This window comes from Dipodomys ordii, unplaced genomic scaffold (assembly GCF_000151885.1).
Source record: "Dipodomys ordii isolate 6190 unplaced genomic scaffold, Dord_2.0 Scaffold27, whole genome shotgun sequence".
Classification (NCBI taxonomy): domain Eukaryota; kingdom Metazoa; phylum Chordata; class Mammalia; order Rodentia; family Heteromyidae; genus Dipodomys; species Dipodomys ordii.
In genome coordinates, this window is record NW_012267243.1 from 892,705 (window position 1) to 913,241 (window position 20,537).

General features: G+C 34.8%; 1 protein-coding gene across 1 annotated transcript; it reads left to right on the forward strand.

The window, feature by feature from the left end:
- Positions 1-3,371: 3,371 nt before the first annotated feature.
- On the forward strand, positions 3,372-4,349 carry LOC105985028 (olfactory receptor 2T8-like). The gene has a single exon (XM_013015442.1). It carries the CDS (start codon positions 3,372-3,374, stop codon positions 4,347-4,349), a length of 978 nt encoding a protein of 325 aa, XP_012870896.1.
- The last annotated feature ends 16,188 nt before the right edge of the window (positions 4,350-20,537 follow it).

Genomic DNA, 20,537 nt, shown 5'->3' on the forward strand with positions numbered 1-20,537 from the left:
AAGCAAAAGAAATAGTAACTACCAAGTTCCAACTTTCTGAACACATAGAGAAAGGAAATCCTTTTCAGACGGAATGTTTCTAAACAAACACTACTATTTTCTAAATAGCACTACTATTTTCCTACAGAAAGCAGTACTTTTTTGCTCAAATGGCCAACTTCATGGGCCCATTTTCAGGAATTAATGCCATAAATCTGTCTTGTTTCCACTTTGAATGGCTTCTTTATACGTTGCTTGGATCAGTTACACTTCAATTGGAGTTAAAATTTCTCATTTTTAAAATAGGAATACACACATTTTAACAAACTAACATTAACTAAACAAGAAACATCAAGCCTCACATAGAGCACTTCCTTTTTATTTTTTATTTTTCTGGTTGTGAGGCTTAAACTCTAGGCCTGGGCGCTGTCCTTCAGCATTTCAGCTCAAGGCTAGCACTCTATCACTTGAGCCACAGGGCCACTTCTGGTTTTCTGAGTGGTTTATTGTAGATAAAGAGTCTCATGGACTTTCCTGCCCAGGCTAGTGTTTAACCATGATCCTCAGATCTCAGGCTCTTAGTAGTTAGCATTATGGGCATGAGCCACCAGTGCCCAACTAGTTTTTATGCTTTTTAAGTGACACATTTAAATAATCTTTGCATAAAATTGTCTACATCCTATTATGTATTGACTAGTCATTAGACTAAAACCTGATTTCACTTTAAAAACATAAAACTGCAATCATTGAAAAGTTAGAAATGATGTCAAATGCCAACAGAATTATGCACAAATACACAGAATATATTATACATAGTTGATAGATGTTAATTAGAAAAAATAAATTATAATTCATGATAAGGAATCAATAAAACTACCAGATATTATATCAGTGAGGTAGCAGTCACAAATATAAAACCATTGTACTATGTGTGTATTATGTAAGCTTCTCTGAATTATCAACTGGATAAAGAAGGCAAATAATAGAGCATTTAAATAAGCTGGGAGTGGAGAGACTAGATATTTGTCTTATGAGTAGCAATTTCATATTAGGGAAAGATCAAAATATATAGAAATGTATAATGGTGATCATTGAGCCACTATACATATGTGTGTATATATTTATTTGTTCATATATATACTTATATATTCAAATACATGATTATTTATCTGTAGGTAGATTTGCATATTTATATTTACATATATGTGTTTTATGTGTGTGTGTGTGTGTGTGTGTGTGTGCGTGCTAGGGATGTAGCTCAGTAGTATGTCATGTATTACATATGTAACATGTGTCAGGTCTTGGGATTCATTTCAAGACAAGCAAAATAAAAGGTAACATGGCAGCAAAAATAGATTTTTTTTTAAATTTCCAAGTATACTTTCTACAAATTTGAGTTTGATAACATTCAGTGATTGTAAGGCAGGGAAAATCAAGTCCCTTAAATGAGAGATGTGTTGAAAGTGTTTCATAACGTTGGCAATAAGATGTGAGTGAGATCCAGAGTGAGGGTTTTATGTGATTCCCGGTATTGGGAGGGCTCCCTGGAGCTGTGAGACTATGAGGAACACAATTCTAGGAAAGAAAGGTGACATTTGCAAGGGAGATGCATTTTCAACACACTTAATTTTTAAACAACCAAATACAACGGAGGAGGCAACAATGCTTGATAAGAAATGTACTCATTATCTTGCCCATGTAATTGTAACCCCTCTGTATGGTATTTTCACAATAAAAAAAGAAAATAATAAAACAAAAACAAACTATAACATATGACAGTTAGTTAGGGTAGGGCAGAGCCCTTTGCATCATGTTTTCACGGTAGAATTACATTTAGTCAAGGGGAATGAAAAAAGTGGAAAGGGAAATGCTTTAAAAAGAAATGAACTCTATCTCTATCTCTCATGGAGATGTATTGTGTTAGACAAAACTCTTGAGAAAAAATGAGTATCCTCATCCAGATTCTTGGATTCAATAGATGATGTCAGGATTGGCACTTACAGATCAAAGTTAAAAATGGTTTTTAAATAGTTAAGTTCAGCTAGATATGGAGAAGAAATTCATATTCCCTGCTCTTGTATAGAGAATAGTATTTTTTAGCTACCCAATAACATGCATTTTTGAAAGTATAAAGAGAAACTGTCTACTATAGCAAAAAGCTATTAAATCATTTGACTTTGTAGTTTTATATGGTAGGAAAATCTCCCAGAAAGTCAATATTACTCTGTTTAAACCTCTGTGAATTGAACTTCATGTACATCCAACAACCCCACATTTTTAATTTTTTAAATTTTACTTTCAAGATGATATAGCGAGGGGTTACAGTTACATAAGTAATTAGAACATTTCTTGTCGAATTTGTTACCCCATCACTCATTTTTCTCCCTCTGTCCCCCCCACTCCACATTGTACAGATCATTTGCAACATATTGTCTTGCGAATGTCACTAATAACCCCAGATTTTAACTTATGCTTACTATCTATGATCTATTTCATTTTTCTGTATCTGAGAATGTGGTTTTTTTGTTTGGAAAGTTCTTCCTGGATTTCATTTTGGAGAGAATTAATTGAAATGGGAATTTTTTTGCACATTTTGATACCAAGTCTATGTGAAGACATATCTTACTTATACATACACACTTAGCTTTATATTCATTATATTGATTATATATCAGTAATTCAAGTTCAAATAGATGAGCCATTTATTTCTAATCTGTTTTTATAAATTTAACCTATGTATATTGCAAATTCTTAGCAATTTGGATCATTAAACTTCTTATATTCCTTAATTTAAAAACTCTATTTATATTTTGAAATATAATTCATAACCTTAAAATTAAAAAAGTGAGGGAATGAATGGAGCGGAAGGGGTGTGTGAAAATATTAAAAGGGTAACATTGACCAAGAGGCACTGTATTCATATACTTCTGCATCTCTATTCTTATTTTTTGAATTTATTTCATTCTAAAGGTTCTGTACAGAGGTTACAATGATATCAGTAAGGTAATGAGTACATTTCTTGTAGCATTGTTACCCCTCCTTTTTCCCCCACTATCCCTTCCCTCCCCTACCCCCCCCTCCTCCCACAAGTTATAAGGTTCATTTCCAACATAGTGAAACTCCTTTCAAGACCTACCTAAGAAAAATAAAAAAGATATTGCAAAAATAATATAGATACTAAACTAATGATGTATTTATACTCTATGTATTTGTTATTCATATATATATATATATACATATATATACATGTGTGTGTGTGTGTGTGTGTGTGTTTGTGTGTGTGTGAAGCTTTCAGGCCCTGAAAGCAGATAAGGGATTTGGCATAGGTCTCATCATTTTTCTAAGGAATAGCTTTCTAGAAATCAATTGGTCAATCACATAAAGCCTCACTGATGTTGGAACCAGTCTCCTTTTCTCCATTTCCAGGATTCCTTCTGGTAGAAATCATGGACAATGGGAACACCACATCTGATTTCATTTTGCTGGGCCTGCTTAACCACACCAGAGCACACCAAGTCCTCTTTGGGATGATTCTAACTATCTCCTTCACCTCCCTAGCAGGCAATGCCCTCTTGATTCTTCTCATCCACCGGGACCACCGGCTCCACACACCCATGTACTTCCTCCTCAGCCAGCTCTCACTCATGGACCTGTTGCTCATTTCCACCATTGTGCCAAAAATGACAGCTGATTATCTGACTGGCAAAAAGTCCATCCCCTTCTTTGGGTGCGGTTTGCAGATCTTCTTCTACCTCACTCTGGGTGGTGGAGAGTGCTTCCTCCTGGCAGCCATGTCCTATGATCGCTATGTGGCTGTGTGCCACCCACTGAGATACTCTGTTCTCATGAGCTGGCCATTGTGTCTGAGAATGACTATGGGGTCCTTGCTATTGGGGGCAGCTGATGGCCTCATGCAGGCTGTGGCTACTCTGAGCTACCCATTCTGCGGTAGACGTGAGATAGATCATTTCTTCTGTGAGGCTCCCGCAGTACTGCGTTTGGCCTGTGTCAATACGTCTGTCTTTGGGTATCTCATGTACATCTGCTGTGTGTTGATGCTCCTGATTCCCCTTTCCCTCATCCTGACTTCCTATGGTCTCATCCTTGCTGCTGTGCTCCGTATGCCTTCCACAGATGCCCGCAAGAAGGCCTTTGCCACCTGCTCTTCACACCTGGCTGTGGTGGGCCTATTTTATGGAGCTGCCATTTTCATCTACATGAGACCCAAGTCCTACAGGACAGCTGTTCATGACAAGGTTGTGTCAGTGTTCTACACTATCCTGACCCCCATGTTGAACCCCCTCATCTACAGTCTGAGGAATAATGAGGTCAAAGGTGCCCTGAGAAAATATGTGGTGTACTGTCAGTAAGAACTCCCCTGAAATTCTTATCTTTCCTAATGTTATATATATGATATTACCTATAATATATACCATATATTCTAATATTATACTGTATTATGTATTAGATATTATATAATATTGTGAAAATTATTATATAGTATTACCTAGTTATTATATTATTTATTAGTATATTATTATATAGCATTACATAATTAGTATATACAATTTTATAATACTACATATGTATTATATATGGTTATATATAAATGTATATATATATATACATATACATACATATATATGTATATATATGTATGTATATGTATATATATATATATATATATATATCGTGTTTTAGTTAAAACTTACAGAGTAGTCTTTCCCTTATCCATGGGAAAAATTTCCAATATGGCTGCTGAGTACTCAAAACCTCTGAATATTACATCCTCACTATGAAACCTTTTACATCTGCCCTGTGGCTAGGACCTCTCCAAGTTGAAGTGACCTAGCTAAAGCAGTTTGTGCTGCTTCTAACCTAGTTTCTAACCTCATGGATACATCATCCTTACTGCATATTTTACAAGTCATTGCATAAGTTTAGTCCCCTGCTCCTTATTAAGTGGTCAATTTTCATGTTTGGCTTTATGTAAGCACTTTACTTCCTTCTTGGACATATCTGAACTACCATGCTAGCATCATTACTTTTAGACTTTGTGGCCATTAAGGAGTAAACCAAATTTGATTGAATATAATCACTGTGAGACTATGTCAGCAGAACTGATATCTTCCTTGTCTAGTAAGCGACTGGCTGATGTATTGAGTGTATAGAATGAAGATGCTACAAAAAGGTCAGCACACATCTCAATTGAAGAACCAGAATTTTCTCCACTTTCACTGTTCTCTTCCAAAGACATTGATTTAATTTTTCAATATATATTTTTATTGTAAAGATACTGTTCAGAAGGGATACAATTACATGAGCAAGGTAATGAGTCCATTTTCTATGGAGCATTGTTACACCCTCTTTTATTTTTCCCCTCCCATCCCTTTCCTCCCCTTCTCCCCAACTCCTCCTTCCCCTCAAAGACATAGATTTTAAACTAATAACTTGTTCGCTTTTGGAGTTTTCATCTTCATTTTTTGTCTGTAATGGGATTCAGGTAACTGTAGCTATGGATTAAAAAAAACAGTAAAGAGACTGGCTCACTGTGTGGATAGACATAATTGAATTTATCATTTTGGTTTGTTTTTGTTTTCTGGCTATTAGTATTTTTTTCTGTTTCACTTCAAACTGTAGTGTTTATTACAGAGGGGCCCTTGCAAGTCAAATTGTGTTTTCATAAATACTTAAATTTTACTAAAATTTCAGTCAAATATTTCTCTACCATGTCTCATAATGAATTTTTACTCAAGAAGTAAACCAACTACTCAAGCAATTGTGAGGATATTATCATTTGCTTCAAATAAAGATATAGGTTTTGGGTATGAGAATACTCCAGACCAAATTTTTTTTTTCATCAAATACTTGTACTTAACTTACATTCACTGTCAGGAGATATATCCAAATCTACAAAAGGAGCTCCAAAAATCTTTCTAATGAAAACATTCTTCACAGTCACAATTGCTCTTTAGATTTTATATGTTCATCTTATGCTTTTTCCTATTCTAATTATTCCTATCCATGGAACACCCACAGTAGTTAATTCATTTTTTCTTTATGGTTGATAATAACCTTTACATTCAGAATTTCATGATAGCCCCACAGACATTTTGCCACTTGAGCCATGCCCAGGTTCTATTTGTTTTAGCTCTGTTAAACATAGGGTCCTTTGTTTGTGCCTGGGTTCATCTAGACTGTGATGCAACTATTTATGCTTCCTCCATAGCTGAGGTGACAAATGTGTGTCCCAGATACAGTTTTTGACTGGTTGAGATAGGTTCTTGCAAACATTTTACTTGGGGTGATCATGAGCTTCAAATCCCTGTCTTCATCTCAATCATCTGGGATTACATGTGTGAGTCATCACCATACTCAGCATGAAGTAGGTGTTTCTTTTGTATGTTTTTTATTGTAAAAATATTGTACAGAGGGGTTACAGTTACATGAGCAAGATAATGAGTACATTTCCTATCGAGCATTGTTGCCTCCTCCATTTTTTCCCCCTAAGGTATCTTCCTTCCCCACCTCCCTAACTACTCTATCCCCCTCCCCACCAAAGTTGTAAATTTTGTTTTCAACATAGTGTCTTGTACATCTCATTGTTACAATGGGTCAACCTGTATCCCTATTTAAGCATTTTGTTTTTTCCCTTCCCCTTCCTGAATTGGAGAAGTGTATATACTAGATGCAGGGCACCAACATCAAATACAGTGAAAACAGGGATTATACCTTGGGGGAGGAACATACAAAGAAACAAAAAAATCACATGGTACATTATAAAGACGTTAGAAACAATAGAAAGCAAGAAAAAAAATATTTGTCTCCCTATCTTGGGGTTCATTTCGCTTAACATCATCTTATATGGTCATGTGTACCTAACTTTAGACCTTTTCTGCTTGAGTTTTTCTTTCTCAAAGATTAATATTTGTAAAATTCCTTTACATATTTTATTCATTCATACTTTATCCTTTTAAATTGCAGTTAGTATTATATTGCCTTCAATATCATCATCTGTTTAATCACAACTGGTTCATAAATAGCTGGACTACTTATAGCTTGAGTGCTAACTCCTTTCAGATCAGGTTTGTAAATACATTGATGAGTAGATGTTTGATGAACTGCACATCAAATTATATTTTGAAAGTAGCTCCCAGATTTTATATATTGACTAGTAATTCTAATAAGGTCTAGTGACTCTGAATATTATCAGCCTTTTAATTTTGATAATTCTCATGAGAGAATCAGTAACTAATTTTCCATTTTTGCTGCATTTCCCTGGTTGGAATTGCTGCCAAGTATTTTTGTGTGTGTCATGCTTTATAAATTATGTAATTTTTGTCTTAGAACACATAAAAACAAATCCTGCTAAGGCTATTTTGAGCTGAATGGGGAAGGTGGAGGTGTAGCACAGGGTGATCAAAGTGCATACTATGCCTATCTGTACATTTCAAAATAACTCCCCGCAGCCCTGTAAAACTAATTGATGCTAATACAAATGGAAAAGAAATCTAAACATGCAACTCTTCCCACAACAAACACCATTTAGTCATTTACTCACAGGCAGTGTATGACATTCAAATGACTATTTGGGGTTTTTGAAGTAAGATTATATGAATTGCTGGTTGCTATTATATATTTTCTAGCATGTCTGAATTTAATGACAGGAGTATACATTATAACACAATACTGTAATTACCTTTGAGTAAATAGTCTATTAAAACATGAACTTTTTCCAGAAACTTTTTTAAACTGAGCAATAAAACTTGAGACGAAGAAAACAAATAGGATTTCCAAAATGAGATTTAGGGGTTCAGATTATGTCTCACAATTTTCTGGTAAATTGAAAGCCTAGAATAATTTAAGATAACAAATCAGGCACATGTAAAGGGTATTAAATATACAAGTGAATTAATTATAAATATTATATATAAAAATATCATTCTAGGAAGTAGTGCTATAGCTCAAGTGGTAAAGCACTCGCCTTGAGCTGAAGAGCTGAGGGACAGTGCCCAGGCCCAGAGTTCAAGCCCCAGGACCAACCAAAAAAATTAAAAATTAAATATCACTCTAAAAATATATATGCATCATTATATTAACAGATTAGGATCGGTTCTTCATATCCTGTTGGTTCAAATTTGCTGCATTAGGATAATGTGAAAAAATTGATATATTTCTTCTTCATTTTCCTATTACACTAGGTTTTTTAAAAAAACTTCCTAAATTTTTTTTTCCTGAATGTCATTAATATCTTCTATATAGATCCTTATCAGTTCTAATTTGTTACTTGAGAACTTACTTCTTTTTCTTTGGGTTAGTTTGGTACATTGCTCAGTCATGTTTATCTTTGTGAAGAATAAACTCTTGTTCTATTGATTCATTATATTAATTTTGATCTCCATGATATTAATGTCATTTCTAATTTTTATGCTGTTTTCCAAAAAACAAACTTGGAGATTGGCTTTATCATTTTCTAAGAGCTATTGGGAATGTTTTCATTGTTTCTTTAGAATCCATGACTTTCTGATATAGGCCTTCATGACTATGACCTTTCTTCTTAATACTGCATTTGCTTCATCCCACATATTTTAGAATGATATGTTACTCATTTTCATTTGAATTAGCAGGTTTGAAATTTCTTTGCCAATTTCTTCAATGACTTATTGATCATTTAAGTGAAACTTTTTCTGCATTCATTGAAGAATTTTTTTGTGTGATTTTCTCTTCCCCTAATCAGGTATAATACTATTTCATTATGCTCCTTTAGGGAACACAAAACAATTTGATTATTATTATTATTTTTTGTTGGTCCTGGGGCCGGAACTCTGGGCCCATGTGCTGTCTCTCAGTTCTTCAGGTCAAGGCTAGTGCTCGACCATATGAGACACAGTGCCACTTCTGGCTTTTTCTGCTTATGTGGTGCTGAGGAATCAAACTCAGGGCCTCCTGCATGTAAGGCAAGCACTCTACCACTGAGCCACCTTCCCAGCCCTTGATGATTTTTTTATTTGCTTACACCCACTTTATAGACTAAGATATCGTTTACTTAGAGAAAGTTCAATGGGATGTTGAGAAGAATGTAGAATGTTCTGTTGTAAAGCAGCAATACTCTAGAGATCTCTGTTATGTCCATTCCCTCAATGGCGTTTCTTAGTTCTCAGATATTTTTGTTGACTTTTTATGTCTGTATATGACAACTATGGTTGGAGGCTGTAGTGCTAATGCCACCCACTATTATTTTTATCTAAACCGATATTATAATATATAATCAATAATATTAATTTTTTCATTTGGGTGTACCTATTTTGATAGTAGATAGGTAGATTCATTATATTTTTCATGTATTGTTACTTTGTGGGTTTTGAGTTCTTTTGCTTGAAATATGTCTTCTCTTGTACAGCCACCTCTGCCTGATTTTGATTTGTGTTTGCTTGATATATCTTCCAGTTCCATTAGTTTAGTCTGTGTCTTGGTGATAAGGGGTGTTTTTTTTATAGAAAATAAAATGGCATATGCTGCTTTTTATGAAATCAGACCATCTGTGTCTTTTCAGATTTAGGTCCATTTACATCTAGGGTTATCATAGACAACTATTAGTTTTGTTTCCTGTAGTACTATTGTTTGTTTGTTTCCAGGTTTATTATACTGTTTTTTTCTTTGCTTTACCAATATTCATCATTAGATTTTGCTACTTTGCTGGAATAGGCATGTTGGATATCGTTGCAATTTTCAAATATTGGTCCAGGTCTCTTTTTATATTTGTTCTTTCTGCGATTTCTGTATCTGTGATCATTTTTCTTCCTATTTTTATTTATTGTTCCCTTAACTATCTGCTACAATGTACATAGTAGTCATTAATTGCTTTAGCTTATTCATATCCTGTATATATATGTATTTGTATCCTACATGTCTAAGTACATGCGTATATGTGTATGTGTATGTGCATGTGCATGTGTATGGACATGTGTAGGTGTATGAATAGATAATATACTAGGGTTCCCTGGTACATCTAAATAAGGACCAGAAACACAAAAAAATAAAAAAATTTGGATAAATGGGATTGCATTAAACTGCAGAGCATCTGCACAGTAAAGAACATAGCTAGCAAGATCACTAGGTAAACCACAGATTGGGAGGAGACCTTCATTAACCACACAACAGACAAAGACCTCATATTTAAAATATATTTAGAATGTAAGTTTGTCTGATCCACAAAAGGAAAAGGAATCACAGAAAATGCAGGACAACAGATGACCTAATACCACAATGATACTTCCTAGACACTATGTTGGGAAAAATCTTTACAACATGGCCATGAGTGAGGGGTAAGAGCGAAAAGCAGGAGAAAATAAGGGAGCGGATAACAATATTTGTAAATGCTTATATTTCATAGGTAATTGCTTTGAGGACATAAAGGACATGCATGTTTTTTAGAATGATGTTGTATATCTAATATTTATAATTAATTCCCTTGTATATGCAATATTCTTCACATGTACCTTATTTGTTACCTTAAATTATTTTAGGCTTTGAATTTACCAGGAAATTATAAGAGACATAATCTGAACCTCTATATCTCATTCTGTTTCATTTTGTTTGTTTTTTGTTTTCTACATCTCAAGTTTTATTGCTGAGTAAAAATAAATAGTTCATAGAAAAAGTTTATGTTTTAATGGACTATTTACTCAAAGTGAATTAGAATATTGTGTGATAATGTATACTCCAGTCAAACAGATAACATTTACTATTTAAATGAAATGGAAAAAGTGGCAGTGTTATTACATAAATGCAGAGAATTAATCTTTTCACACTCAATGCAGACATGCTAGAAAGTTATAACAACCAGAAAATCACTATATAATCTTACTTCCAAAACCCAAAATAGGCATTTCAATGTCTTACACTGCTTGTGAGTAACTAAACTGGGTTTGTTGTGGGAAAAATTGCATGTTTAGATTTCTTTTTCATTTTTATTAGTATCAATTAGTCTTACAGTGGTGCAGGGAGTTATTTTGAAATGTACAGATAGCAATTGCATGCACTTTGACCAGACAAAGCCCTGTGTTACACTCCTCCTCCTCCTTCCCCATTATATCAAAAGAGACTTAGAAGGATTTGTCTTTATGTATTCTAAGGCAAAAAATACAGAATTTATAAAGTATGACACACACAAAAATACTCAGCAGCAATACTCAGCCATCAGGGAAATACAATAGCAATGGAAAAGTACTTACTGATTCTCTCATGGGAATTATTAAAATAAAAAGCCTGATAATATTTGGAGTAACTAGACCTTATTAGAATTACTAGTCAAAATATAAAATCTGAGAGCTACTTTGAAAAAATGATTGGATATGCTGTTCATCAAACATCTACTCAGAAAAATATAAACAAACTTAATCTGAAAGAAGTTAACACTCAAACCATAAGTAGTCCATCAACCAAAAGTGATTAAACAGATGGTGATATTGGAAGAGATATAATATATAATATAATATTATATTTATGTTATATAATTTATATTATTGTATAATTTATATATAAAAATATATATTATATAATTTATATAATATAACTTATATTATGTTATATTATATAATATATTATATAACATAATTTATTATATATAATACATTTATCTAATTTATTATATAATATAATTGTATTATATATTATATAATATGAATTATATAATAATATATTACATAATAACATATATAATATAATATATTATAATATAACATAATATATAATTATATATAATGTAATATAATATATAATTATTATATAATAATGGTTATATATTATATAATATAAATTATATAATAATGTACTATATTATGATATATTATAATATATAATATGATATTTATATAATGATTAGTTTATTTATATCATATAATTTATATTATATAATATAATTTATATATAATTTATAATATAATATAATATTTATGTATTATTTATTCTTTTGATTTAAAAGAATAAATTATACATAAATAAAATATGTAGAGGAATCGTACAAACATTAATCTTTGAGAAAGAAAAACTTTAAACCTTTAAACATCCCTAGTTTATTCCTCATATTGAGGAAATCTAACATGAAAATAAATTGATGTATTTGTCTTTTTAGTTCTATTATCTATGTCTAGTACCTAAGTTGTACTTAACACTGCAGGTTCTTTTTTTGTTTTTTTGTTTTTTAGGTTGGTCGTGGGGCTTGAACTCTGGGATTGTGTGCTGTCCTTGTACTCTTCAGCTCAAGGCAAGCACTCTACTGCGAGCCACAGTGCCACAGCACCACTTCCAGTTTTGAGTGGTTTACTGGAGAGAAGAGTCTCACAGACTTTTCTGCCCAGGCTGCCTCTGAACCATGATCCTCAGTTCTCAGCCTCCTGAGTAGCTAGGATTACAGGTGTGAGTCACTGATGCCAGGCTACATGACAGCTTCTTGTCTATTTAAATGACCAAAGAAAAGGATCTTCTAATCCTTTTGTAGAACAAAAGGGAAATCTTTTAAAGGAGTTAATATATTCTAAAAATCATGAGCATTGATTTATACTTGTATAAAGTATTTATTTTGTCAGGTGAAGAGTTTATTTCTTGAAGTTTGTAATGAGCAGAGGATGCCTGTGATCCTGTGTTCAATAATATGGTGTATCAGCCATTTTCCTAACCATGTACTTTTCTGAAATATAGCATAACAGAACCTGAATTTCCATAGATTATATTATTTTTTACTTATGCTAAATAATGTGGTTGGCTAGGAGTTATGTCTGAGTTGGAATGCCTTAATCTCTTATCTAAAGTATTTATGATTGGTGCCATGACATAAAGAAAAAGAACACATCTCCTTCCTGAGGCAGTACCAGGAAAAAGTTGAAAGAGAACATTCAATTCAGAGAAAAAAAGTCTACAGCAGCTATAATTTAGGAAGAATAGATCTTTATTCTAATCAACCATTAGAAGGCTAGTTAATTTTGGGTTCTCTAAATTGTTTTTAGGTATTTTTATGTTTGTTTCAAAGATAAAGGCCTACATTTTCATGGAGAAATGGAACCAAACTCTCACTGACTTCATTTTATTGGGCTTATTGCCTCCTAAAAAAACTGGTCTACTTCTCCTGCTTTTTTATGTGTTCATGTTCTCTCTTACTTTGATTGGAAATTCAACAGTGACCTCTCTCATATATATGAATTGCTGACTCCACACCCCATGAACTTTCTCCTCAGCCAGCTTTCTCTCACAGACATCTCCACCACTGAGCACAAGATGGCACTCAACTTCCTCTCAGGACAGAAAAGCAGGTTTTATTGTAACATAATTACAGATCATAAAGATCACCCATTTTAGTATAAACCAACATACCTGTCCAATCTTCAACACAATCCAGTTTTAGAACATTTTCCCTATCCAACTTTTCCAGTTATTTCTTCTTTTCCCCCTTTGATTTATTTCTTGTTGTTACTATTCTTTATTTCTGCCTTGTATGTCAGTTTCTCTGATTTGAATAAGAGAAAAGGAATCACAGAAATAATGTGACAAAGGGTGAACCAAGGCAACAGGGATACTCACTAGACACTATGTTGGAAATGAACTTTACAACTTGGGAGAGGGGAGTCTGAGGGCAGGGAGTGGAAGAAAATGAAGAAAGGGGTAACCCTGTGCAAAAAGAAATGTACTCATTACCTTATATAACTGTAACCCCTCTGTACATCATTTTTACAATAAAATTATAAGACAACTACAACACCTATAATAGAGAGAAAGTCAGATCAGTAGTTGCCTGGGATAGAAATGGAAGCTTTTATTCATTTTAAGTCTTGAGTAGGAGATATCTGGTAGAGGAGTGGCTGATGGTACTGTCTCACACCCACACACAACTCCTCTTCTTTCCTGAACACCTATCCTGTCTTCTCCTTTCCTTCCCCTCCCACTTAACCCTGGGTTTGCTTTCTTCTACATCTGCCTTCTCTTGAGAATTATCCATTGGTTCCCATGGTTTGGGGGATCTCATGTTACTTGAATTCCCTTCATAGTTCTGAGAAGAAAGGGTCTGGGAAAGGAAGAACTGTGGATGTTGACATCTTCCCACTGATCTTCCCCTCCCCATACGTCTCCCAGCTTTGCCCACACCTCCCCTCCTCTCTCTCTTCATTCCTTGATTTTTCTTCCCATTTTGAGGCTTTGGTTCAGACATTTCCCTAGACAAGATCCTTCAGACCGATCTTTAGGCCCATAATCTAAACTACTGAGGGCATACCAATGGTTGCATATTTTTTTAAATTCTATTTTCCCTTTAGATATCTTAAGACACAAAAGAGTCACAGGTTCCTCCCACAAGCTAGGAGAATAATCTGTTTCTTCTTAATTTAATGAACTTTTATTCTTGACATATTTAAAAGGAACTGGCAAAAGTTGGTAAAGGCAAAGTAAACTTCTGCTGGTCTTACTACTATCAGAAAAAAAAATAAAAATCAAGAATGTGGTGTGTGGGCAAAACCAAAGTTTATGTCCCTTGTTCCAATTGCTTTGTTCACATTTTTAATACAATTGGCTTTAGCAGGCTCCTTTAACAGTTAACAAGAAGTTAAGTTGTAACAGAATTTTCAATTAAACTACCACTAAGAGTTCAATCCACATATATACTTATGAACCAGAAATTTGGCCACTCTTGCAACCTTATGTGACTTTTTTTGGAGATTTTGGTACTTCTTTACATTCCTCTCCTGTGATCTAGTCAGAGTGAATTTACAAAGCTATAAACTCTTTCTCTTTAAAGATATGAACCCAAAGGTTTTAATGTTTGGGTGTGGTTCTGATGAGAAGTAGAGTATCGAAAGAAAACAAGTTGCTAATCCAGTACCTTTTATCCTAAAGGAACTTTCCAAAGAAGGTATAGGGCTTGGGGTTGGCCTTATTCAGAAGCAAAGTTGGGAAAGGGCAGATTTTATAACATTTATTGCTTTACTTCCCTTCTATGCCATGACAGAAGGTATCTGTTAAACGAGTGGCTTGTAGTACCATACCATACCTACACTCATCCATCTTTTTTCTCTACCCTACTCACTTCTGTTTCTGTTCTCCAGCTTCATATTTTGTTTTTTTTCCCTCTATTTACACCACTTTTGAGAATTTTCCTTTGGGCTCCCATGGTTCAGGGACTCAGATGAACTTCCTTTATATTGTTTTAATTCATTTCTAGTTAATGAAAGTTATGTAGTAAAGGAGGTAAGGAAGGTGTTGAAACCACCCCCCAAAAGTTCCACCACACCTCACCCTTCTCTCTGCACCCCTGGCCCCATCCTTCCCCTTATTCCTCACTTCATCCATTGAAAGTTTTCTCTGCCCTCTTTTTGAGAAACATTTTTTCTCCTAAATTTCTGCAGCTAAGATACTGTAGATAGATTTTCAGGTTCCGAATGTAGATAAAGACAACTGAGGGGATCCCAAATGTTTTCTTCTGAATTTTTTTTCTCATTTTCAATATCTTAAGACAGAATAGTGTCAGAGATTTCTTCCACAAGTGAACAGTATAAACCATTTCTTCCTAACTCAGTGAACTTTTATCTTTGATACACCTAAGATAAGCTGAGAAACTTGCTAAGGCAGTGTAATCCTGCTGAAAGTCTTGTTTCTGAAAGTCAGGTAAGAAAATGTTGAATGGGCAAAATCCCAGTTTATATCCCTAATGTAGTATTGCCTGTTTTTTCCATTTGGCGGGTTCACAAACTTAACTTCGTTGGCTGCAGCAGGATTCTTAATAGTATCAAGAAGTTGTCACAGAATCTTTTCAATTAAAGTACAATTAAAGTTGAGCCATCTAGCCAAAATCAGAAATTGTCAGAAAATTACCCACCTGATGCTCTTTAATAAGAGCAACTCCACCAGTCTCTAGAAAACCAATTCTGATTCTTTTTTCTTTCTTACTTTCTTTTTTTTTTTCCTCGATCGTGGGGCTTGAACTCTTAGCCTGTGTGCTGTACCTTAGTTATTCAGCTCAAGGCGAGCATTCTACCACTTGAGCCACAGTGGCACTTCTGGTGTTCCAGTGGTTCATTGGAGATAAGAGTCTCATGGTCTTTCCTACCCAGACTGGCTTTGAACCGCGCTCCTCAGATCTCAGCCTTCTGAGTAGCTAGGATTATCAGCATTAGCTACTGGTGCCTGTCTAGAAAACTAATAGTTAAAAGAAAAATGTGATTAACCAATTTTGCCAGCACAATTTACTGAACAGGCTGTCTTTCTTCCATCCTATTTTTTAGCTCCCTTATTGAAGATTAGATGGCTATAGGCTTAGAAAAGATTTCTTAAAAATGGTAGCTGCCCTAAAAATGATGGTGGGTATATCAAACAACAGTTTGACAAAAATAAAAAAAATTCCTTCATAAGAAACATGTTTGGTGAAGGCTCTTTCATTGTATCTCTTAAGCAGCAACTCCTATTAAAAAAATAGTCATTATTTCCAAAGCAACTAGAAAGGAGGTTCTAAATATAGACAGCATTATTCCTTTCCACTATAATACTGTTCATCAAGACTGTCAGAGTGGTCAATTTTGGTAAATCTTTGATAAAGAGATGACATTCGTCCAGGGACTCAGAAGAACTGAATGTTCTCAAAGCTTGTTACTAATTAAAATATTATCCACAGCCTCCAATAACATAAAAATGCTGGTCAAGATAATTTCTTAGTAATGAGGTATCTATAAGGCACTGGAGACTGGTCAGATTGACAGGATGCTAGAGAAAATGGGATGGCCAATTGAACTAAAGCACTGCTTATATTCCAGTTGGCCAGTATGGTCCTAGTAGTGGTCATCCTCAATACCATGAGATATCCCCCTTGGCTATGAATACTGCTGACAGATCATTCCTCTAAAGGATCAGAATTCACTCCATCCAGACAAAAAATCCCAGAAATGCCAATATCCCCCCCCGCCCCCCCCCACATACACATACACCTAAAAAGGCAGGTGAACTTTTGGCCTTGTGACAAGAGAGCTGGGCAGATTTAGACAGTGGTAGAAGTTTCTTTCAACCCTTAATCATCAGGAACTGCAGTGATAGGGTCTGGCATGATCCGTCCCCAGCGATGTTTACTTTATACATCATTCACTCCACGTCCATAGGGTCTCAGGTCAATCGCAGTGGGAATGGGACTTCTTGAGCTTCTAGCCTCTCTGCCACACCAGCATTTCTATGATTTAGTGTGTAGATTTATTTAATAGATTCCTCACAAACATTATTCTCTCCATATCAGTCTTTTTTTTAAACCGGTCCTGGGGCTTGAACTTAGGACCTGGGTCCTGTCCGTCCCTGAATCTTTTGTGCTAGAAGGGTGGCTGAAAGTGGCTCAAGGTACTTCCCCACAAGGACACACAAATGCCTTGTTCCCGACTCCCTAAACACTCCTTTTTCTCCAGCTGCATCCCTTTTTCTTTTTCCACTTCCCACCTTTGTGAATTTTCCTCTGGTTTCCATAGTCTGGCAACCTAGAGGGCCTCTTATAATGCTGGAATTCCCTTTTCAGCCCTGAGAAGAGATCTGGTGAAGGATATACTGAAGAAGTTGACACAGATAATTTTCCTTAACCCACCTTTGTCTTTGCACCCTTGGCCCCCACTTTGCCCTCTTCCCTCCCTTGATCCCTTAAACTATTTTTTTCTTCTCCCTTTTGAGAAATACTTTTACAGTGAAATTTCTGCAGAGAATTCTAAAGACAAAGCTTCAATTTGGTAAGCTAGAGAAAGATAGCTGAGGGATCGTGATTATTCCCATTTTCTTCTGATTTCTAGTTCTCTTTTGATTTAAGAATGAAAAGTTTTGAATCCTTTTCACAAGCAAACAATACAAGCCATTTCTTTCTAAATCAGTGAACTTTTCTTCTTGGAATGCTTAATAGGAGCTGACAAACTTGCTAAAGCAAAGTATAATCCTGTAGAAGGTACACCTGCTTAAAGAAAGTCAAGTGGGGTCTGCTCGGTAGTAGAGCACTTGCCTTGCATGCCTGAGGCCCTGGATTCAATTCCTCAGCACCAAATAAGCAAAAAGAAAAAACCCAGAAGTGGCTCTGTGGCTCAAGTGGTAGAGCACTAGCTTTAAGCTGAAGAGCTGAGGGACAGCGCCCAGGCCCAGAGTTCAGGCCCCATGACCAGAACCCAAAAAAAGAAAGTCAAGTGACAAAGATTAGTAGGTGGGCAGTACCCCCAGTTTATATCCATAATGATATGCTACTCTTTTCCAATTGCTGGCTTTACATTCTTTTTAAAAAATATATTGTAAAGGTGATGTACAGAGGTGTTACAGTTACATAAATAAGGTAATGAGTACATATTTTAAACAGTGTTACCCTCTCCTCTTTTTCTCCATTTTCCCTCCCCTCCAGTTCCCCTCCAACCCAAATTGCAAAATTCATTATTCACATAGTGTCTGAATATCACTATTGTATTGGTTCAACCTTAAATGGCCACAAACAGGGCCACAATAAATCTACCAGTACAACTATGTTCATTGCAGCATTATTTACTATAACTAACATATGGAATCAACCCAGAGGCCCCTCAGTAGATCAGTGGATCAAGAAAAAAAATGCACTCACTACCTTACTTGTATAAATTTAACCCCTATTACATCCTCTTGACAATAAAATTTAAATTTAAATTTTAGGAAAGAAAATGTGGTATAAATACACAATGGAACTCTATGCTTCCATCAGAAATAATGGCATTGCCCTATTCATTAGGAAATGGAAAGACTTGGAAAAAAATTATATTAATTGAAACAAGCCAGACCCAAAGAAGCCTGGGCTCCATGGTTTCACATTCTTAATTTAAGCAGGCTGCTTAAGAGGAATAGGTGATTACATTTTATCAGAGGTCCTCAATTAAAGTATGACTACTTGAAGTCAAGTTACCTGGCCAAATAGGAATTCATAAGAAAAAAATAGGCCTTACTCAGCTGATTCTCTTCTAGTACATCATAATTTCCAGGATCTAAAAAACCAACTCTTTTAACAAAATGTGACTTAATCAAAATAGCTTCCTGTAAGATGTTGGCTATTAAAATGGTACTCCTTTATGTAAAGCAATCTCTCTCTCTTTTTTTTTTTTTTGGTCAGTCGTGGGGCTTGAACTCTCGGCTTGGGAGCTATCCCACAGCTCTTCAGCTCAAGGCGAGAGCTCTAGCACTTGAGCCACAGCGCCACTTCTGGTTTTCTAGTAGTTTATTGGAGATAAGAGTGTCACGGACTTTCCTGGCCAAGCTGACTTTGAACCGTGATCCTCAGATCTCAACCTCCTAAAGTAGCTAGAATTACAGGCATGAGTCACCAACTCCTGGCTTAGGAAAGCAATCTCTTCCATAGAAAATATTCTGACTCCACAAACTCCTTCTGGAAATATCACCATTCCCAGTGAGGTATTATATGTATCTAATGGAACTCGTATACTACGGGAAATACTTCTGACTTTTTATAAGCCTTTGTAGGTGAATCACAATCTTTTATTAATCCTGATTCTTTCCTGGAAAGTGGAAAAAACCAGCATGAAATTCCATTAAACATCTATTACTCATTAAGTTTAGTAAGTAATACAGCAGGTATCAAAATAGGATATGTTGACATTTTAATTGGAATGACAACAGATATTTTCTTTATATTTCCAAGTGAATTTGAACTTCTTTCTATGTGTTTTCATATTGTTGTGCTTTGTCCATTCATATAACTGAAGTTTAGTCCAAAGTAGGCTTGATGAAGTTGTTCAAGAGAGTTATCAGAGAAGGAGAGAAAGCTTTAAAAAGATCCCAGTGTATATAGTGACACTGAGTGGAATAGAGGGATGTGGCTAATGAAGCATGAATGGTATGAATTTGCATCAAGTTGGAGCAATCAAGCATTTCAAGGAAGGAGAAAAGAACAGGAAGACAATTCTATACAATAATTTAATTACAACAATAATAATATATACAATATAAAATAATTCACTTTTATATGTTTTTCATCAACATGAAAGAGTTTGCTTTTGAAAATTTAATACAGACTGAAAATTCATTGAATATACTTCCAGAAAGATTTTTGGGCATATATTGCATCATTTTCTATGTCAATAAACAGTATATCAAAATTTACCAAAGCTATCCAACTATTTATTTTTTTTATTTCTTTTAGTGTGAAAATATATACAGAGGGCTTACAATTACATGGGCAAGATAGTGAGTACATTTCTTATCAAGCATTGTTGCCTCCTCCTTTGTTTCCGCTTCCATCCATTCCCCTCTCTAACCCTCCTTCCTTCCCCCATCAAATTTGTAAAGTTCATTTATTGACATAACTTTGTGTACATCTCATTGTTGTAATGGGTTCACCTGTATCCTTATTTAAACAATTTGTTTTTTCCCTTCCCCTCCACAAATTATACCAACATCAAGTACAGTGAAAGCAAGGCTTATACCAAGGGGGAGGTACATACACAGCAACAAAGAAATCATCTTATAAATATTTTCCAACTCTTTATGATTGTTTTTAATATTCAACACTGAAGCCCACACAAATGGCTTATTAC